This window comes from Nicotiana tabacum, chromosome 19, assembly GCF_000715075.1.
Source record: "Nicotiana tabacum cultivar K326 chromosome 19, ASM71507v2, whole genome shotgun sequence".
Taxonomy (NCBI): domain Eukaryota; kingdom Viridiplantae; phylum Streptophyta; class Magnoliopsida; order Solanales; family Solanaceae; genus Nicotiana; species Nicotiana tabacum.
Genome location: NC_134098.1, coordinates 139408193 through 139414680, shown reverse-complemented (window position 1 = coordinate 139414680; position 6488 = coordinate 139408193). Strand labels below are relative to the sequence as shown.

General features: G+C 38.2%; 1 protein-coding gene across 1 annotated transcript; it reads left to right on the top strand.

Annotated features, from left to right (window-relative positions):
• Positions 1-3183: 3183 nt before the first annotated feature.
• LOC107778953 (peptidyl-prolyl cis-trans isomerase FKBP12) lies at positions 3184-5812 on the top strand. The gene is made up of 5 exons (XM_016599282.2): positions 3184-3390; positions 3651-3684; positions 3761-3822; positions 4881-4933; positions 5436-5812. Exons 1-5 carry the CDS (start codon positions 3303-3305, stop codon positions 5535-5537), a joined length of 339 nt encoding a protein of 112 aa, XP_016454768.1. The 5' UTR covers positions 3184-3302; the 3' UTR covers positions 5538-5812.
• The last annotated feature ends 676 nt before the right edge of the window (positions 5813-6488 follow it).

Genomic DNA, 6488 nt, shown 5'->3' with positions numbered 1-6488 from the left:
GGTGGAAGGTGAAGTTTCGACAAACTAAGGAGTTTGGTGTGAGCTTTTGATTTGGAATTTGAGAATAAGAAGAAAACAAAGAAAATAAAGAAGAGAAAATATCTGGGGATTAAGAAGAGAAAGAAGAAGAGGAAACGAGGAAGAAGATAAAGGAGAACAGAAAAAGAAGAAAGGGAAAAAGAAATAAAAGAACAAAAAATAACAATGACAATAATAATAATAAATATTTAAGTGCAATTAGTTGATAACATCCAATTAAAAGATAACACGTGCATAGTTTAATTATTTTTTAATATTTTTCTTGCCTTTCACACGCATATAGGAATGTGATAGCACATTCTTTGCCAGATCAGCTTTTAGGGTGGTATTAAATTCACTTTGGATAACAATAGGGAGGTACTAGGACACCCGTAAAGGTTGAGCAGGAAACTCATTTATCTGGACAAGTTCAGGGAGCATCTTATGTATTATCCCTTTGAAAAATTTTAAAACCTTCAATGCGCCAACTTTCAACTTTATGCGTCGAAACTCTCTCGGTTCATCCAAAACCCGATCCGAACATACACCTAAGTCTAAAATCATCATATGAACCTATTGGGACCGTCAAATCCCGGTTCCGAGGTCGTTTAGTAGAAATATTGACCCAAGTCAAACTTAACCTTTTAAAGTCAATATTAAGGAATTAAGTATTCCGATTTCAACCCGAACCCTTCTAAACCCGAACTAACCATCCACGCGAGTCATAAAACAGTAAAAGCACGTACGAGGAGTCTTATTTAGGGGAACGGGGATCTATAATGCAAAACGACCGGTCGAGTCGTTACATTCTCCACGTCTTAAATAAACATTCGTCCTCGAACGAGTCTATAATCATACCTGGAGTGCCGAATAAGTGTGGATATCTGCTACGCACTTCCTCCTCGGCCTCCCAAGTCGCCTCCTCGACTGGTTGGCCCCTCCACTGAACGTTTACCGCAAAAATCTTCTTGGACCTCAATTGGCGAACCTGCCTGTCAACAATGGCAACATGCTCTCATCTAGCTGAACCGTGCTGAAGTCTAACACATGCGACTTGTCGGCATGATACCTCCGGAGCATAGACACGTGAAAAATCGGATGAACTCCAGATAGACTAGGAGGTAAAGCAAGCTCGTGAGCAACCTCCCCAACTCGTCTCAACACCTCAAATAGACCTATGAACCTTGGGCTCAACTTGCCCTTCTTCCCGAACCTCATGATTCCCTTCATTGGTGAGACTTTCAGGAGAACTTTCTCGCCCACCATAAATGATCAATCACGCGCTTTCTGATCCGCGTAACTCTTTTGTCTGGACTCTGCTGTGCGAAGTCGCTCCTGAATTAACTTTACCTTTTCCAAGACATCCTTCACTAAATCAGTACCATATAACTTAGCCTCGTCGGGCTCAAACCATCTGATGGGCGAACAACATCGTCGACCATATAAAGCCTCAAATGGAGCCATCTTGATGCTGGACTAATAACTGTTGATGTAAGCAAACTCGGCCAAAGGCGTAATTCGAGACCCGATATCAACAAAAATCTAATTATGGCCAATTTAGGAATTCTTTAAACCTTTAAATTTTTAATTTTCGTCAAATGGCGTAATTCGAGCTAGGGACTTCCGAATTCGATTCCGGGCATACACCCAAGTCCCAAATCACGATACGAACTCACCGGGACCGTCAGACCACTGATCCGGATCCGTTTGCTCAAAACGTTGACCGAAGTCAACTTAAATGAGTTTTGAAGCAATATTTCATATTTTTATCAATTTTTCACATAAAAGTTTTCCGAAAAAATATACGGACTACGCACGCAAGTCGAGGAATGTTGAATGGTGCTATTCGAGTTTTCAGAGCATAGAATTGAATGTTAAATTTTAAAATGACCTATCGGGTCATCACATCTGCGGCGCCGCTTCGGCGGAAAACACCAAACCCAGCACTGGCGCACCTGCGGTAAAGCGCCTCACCCGCGAGCCTTCTTCTGTGGCTCACGTATCGCACCTGCGACCCTTGCCCACGCCGGCTCCTCCGCACTTGCGATCCCCACATCGTAGAAACGAGTCCGCTTCTGCGGATGCTCCGATCCCCCTCATCTTTTTGCTTCTACGAGCCAGCGTCGCACCTATGGTGCCGCTCCTGTAGTCATTCCCACCGCAGGTGCGAATGCACCAAATGACAGGTACCAGCAGCCCTTCTCAAAGGAGAAATCGAGCTCCGTCGACCCTCCGAATCATGTACGGGGCCCCGAGGCCTCGACCAAACATACCAACAAATTCGTAAACGTAAAACGGACTCGATCGCACTCTCGGAATGCGGAAAACAATATCAAAACTAAGGATCACAGCCTAAAACCAAATAGAATCAACTTATGAACTTCAAATTCTTCCAACTTACTCTAAACGCGCCAAATCATACTTTAAACTACTCGAAATGACACCAAATTTTACTTGAAAATCTTAAATTACCATACGGAACTATTTTCGGGCTCGAAATCCCAAACAGACCTCGAAGTCAAAAGGTGTTCAGAATATTTTGCTCCGATAGCCAAATTTTAAATCACCTATTATTGATATCTAAAATTGAAATGCCTTCGTTTCACATGCTGTCCAAATGAGAAAATATATACCTAGTATAAAATATCACTTTTTAACCAATATCAACAATTTCAATGGAATCACAAAACGGACTGCCATATTTTCCTTTTTTCTTTTGACATATTTGACTTTTAGAATGTTTGACAAAACTGCTATAAAATTTTAAAAAATGTTTATTTTTTTTAAATAGAAGAAACTTTGCTTTTAATTCCTCAAGTATCATTAAATTATGATTTTGGTTCATGTAATATCCGAGTAAGCACATTTAACATTTAATTTAATTATAATATGCACTTTTGATTTATTTGCTTGAGAATTTTTATAAGTTTATCAACTCATTAATCGTTACACTCTGCAACTCCATATTTGAAAAGTAATATATAATTATAGAGAAAATCCAAAAATAACATATCTATTATATAAAGGGGCAAAAAAATACACTTTTTAACTTATTAAAAATTAAAATATTCTTAGACATATATTACAAGGATTAAAAGAAAACTTTACCAAGATAAAAATAGTCTAAACATGGCATAAAGGGCAGTATCCAAGATGTTGCGATGCCGCACGCGTGAATCACGTGGATAGATCCTTGAAATTCACAGGCACTTATCAGTTATCACTACCGTTCCCGTCGCCAAACCCTAAACCAAAATCAGAGAAATCATCAAAATCACCGGAAAATGGGAGTGGAGAAGGAAGTCGTGAGAGCCGGAAATGGGCCCAAACCACAGCCTGGTCAAACTGTCACCGTCCACTGCACTGGTTTCGGTTAGTTCCCCCTTTATTTTTCGCTCCACCCAAAAAAAAACAAATATTAAAATTTTTCCATGGTAGCTAATTCAGTAAGCTTATTTGTTAATGGATCAATCGGAGGGTCAAAGTGTTGAATTTCAAATTTTGTTTTTCTTATATTTGAGGGACGAATTGGAGCAACAAAGGCTGAATCTTTATTCTAGTTTGACTCTTTATTATGCACAGTTTTTAGTAGAGGTTGGATTGATATTGTTTTTCTTGTTCTATGCCTGCAGGGAAAAATAGAGACCTGAATCAGAAGTTCTGGAGGTAAGCATACCGTTTTTTTTTGGAAGTTTGATGCAGGATTTTGTGTATATATTTGCTGAATTTTTATGTGTAACAGCACTAAGGATCCAGGCCAGCAGCCTTTCTCTTTCAAGATCGGCCAAGGCAAAGTTATCAAAGGTAGTCCTGACTTATGTTTATCTCTATTTATATTCTTTTTTTTCTGGTTTATGCATTAGAATGTTGCCTTTATACCCCAAGAATGTTTGTCAATTGGAAAATTCATTTGAAAAACTTAGTAGTGTTAGACTAACCATTAATTAAACTTATCATAGTGATACCACTTTCCTTTTAGTTAATTTCAATTATCTTTTCAAATCTCTATCTCTAAAACTTGATTTGTTAGCGTACAAATTGTCCAGAAGCTGATACCTCTTTTACCGGAACAGCTTTTAGTGCTAAAATATTACATTTGTATAAAGCAAACAAAATAAAAATGCATAAAAGTATCCAGTATCCACCTATTCCAGAATGTGAATTATCAGTTTTCAGGTTCTTTGCCTAATATAGTTCAGGGTTGACGTTGAGATGAGAAAGTTGAGAGTAGTGTTTTTGTGGTTAAAGACTTAAAGTGGTGTAGTTTCAACAATTACATGTTGATTCAAATATGAAAAGCTGGTGGTCAAAGTTGTCAAAATGAGCTGCAGGTGGATTCATTTAAAGCTACCGTGATAGTTATAGATCTGTTGGCAAATGACAAAGAGGTCCTAAATTTAAGACAAACTGGCTTAAGATTGTACTAAAAGAGATTCAATGCAGGATCAAACCCCCTGACAGAAGTGCACACCTAATTCAGCTGATTCTTCAGTGTTTCAGATATCAACAGATTAATATTTGGATAAAGTAACACTTTTTGACAACACAAAAGCACATCTGATTTATGGAGTGAAATTTGGCCTTAGAAAAACTTTTGCACTTGCTTAATGGTTATGTTTTGTTATTTCATTCAATGTTTCTCTCTCTCAGAACACACACCCCCCCCCCCCCCCACTTGAAGCTCTTGCTACAAGAGGGTTTCCTTCTTTGGATCCTTCTATATTTGTTAGACGTGCTTACTTTTTTTAACAAAACCCCTTCTTCTGGGTCTTTAAGGGAGAGACTAGGACAACACTACAGACCATAGTGACAAAGTTCTCTCAGGCTGCAGTTCTTTTATTCTTATATCTCCTTATTTACAGGATGGGATGAAGGAGTACTGAGCATGCAAGTGGGAGAAGTTGCTCGATTAACGGTAAATACCTTCTCTTTTCTTTTGATTTCTTAGTTGAGGTGAAACTAATTTTTGAGGTAGTTATATGGATTTATATTCAAAAAATTTAAAACTAATTTTTGAGGTAGCTATATGGATTTATATTCAAAAAATTAAAGAGGTAGTTGAAAAGAAGGAGCTTGATATCTCCTGGGTGATTTTAGATGATTGAATTTTCATTAGATTTACTTTACAAAAATGTCGTCATCCTTTGGGCTTACTGGCTTGTCAGAAGGCATTATGAAGCTTTTTACAATTTACAAATCAAAATAAATTGATGGTTTTCAGATCATTCCCCTAACAGCCCTTTTTCAATTTTTGTCTAGTCATAGCTGCCTACTTCATACAATAATTGCACTTCTCTTTCCTCCAAAGAGTATTAATCCTGCTATAATTGTACATATATGAAAAATGAAGTTTCTAGGCTTTATATATTAAGATCTTCTATAAGGAGAGTCTTAACTGACGTCTTAAAATGTTGCAGTGCTCTCCTGATTATGCTTATGGTGCTGCTGGATTTCCAGCATGGGGTATTCAGTCCAACTCAGTTCTGGTTTTTGAGATTGAAGTCCTGGGTGCACAGTGAGCATTTTCCCAACATTTGGGCAATTCCTATGCTGTTGTACTCTTTGCAGTAGACAGTTTGGTGATGGTTAGACATAATATTATGGCACAGCTTTGAGGGCTTTGAGGGTATCCGAACTGCTCATGTACTTTGCATTATGCAACTTCTTAAAACATAGGCTGAGGTACTGATGAATGCTTTCTAGCTTTTCTCTGGGTTATGGTCGTTCCAAGAGACCACTAATTTGCCTTTGAAGACAATTATTTACTACTGGAATAAAATCGATTTGAGTAAAATGGAATAGATATAAGAGGATTCATATGGTCAACCCAACTTTTATGGGATTGAGGCATATATAGATTATGTCGTCCTCGTCGACTTTAAATGCTTGCCTATGCCTTCTATAAACAACTAAAGTTTCTTCACAAAACTTGCCAGAGCTCAAACAGAACTGGTGGGAACTTTCAATTTGACAAACTAGGAGGAAAAGATGGGAATGGGATAATGTGAGTAATGGTCTTTGGTGGTGTACATTGGTGTCTCGGGCCACAGTTCTGATTTCTTTACTTGCTTTCATTATCGACTATTTAGTAGTTCAGAAATTGTGACATATTGTTTAGCCTTTTAGATGGTGCGGACTGAGATGATACACCTTTTCTACTCCTTTTTGCATTGGCAACGTCCGTAGGGGCTTGCAATAATCTAGAGATAAGGTCGTGTAGCATATTGGATGAGAGACTAAACTAGAACGATGGTTGGGGTGTTGAAATTTTCATGTGAGGTGGTTATGGTGGCAATGGTAAGAGTTGCCGTAGCGCCACCAATCATCGTTTCTGTCAGAAAATCTGTCGATTCCAGAAATAATTGATCTTGTCTGATTTATTCTTTGATCATGGTTATGATAATGACTGTGTTAAAGCTCCCAGAGAAGTACTGGAGTGAACTGTGATCAACAAATGTCCACAGGCTACT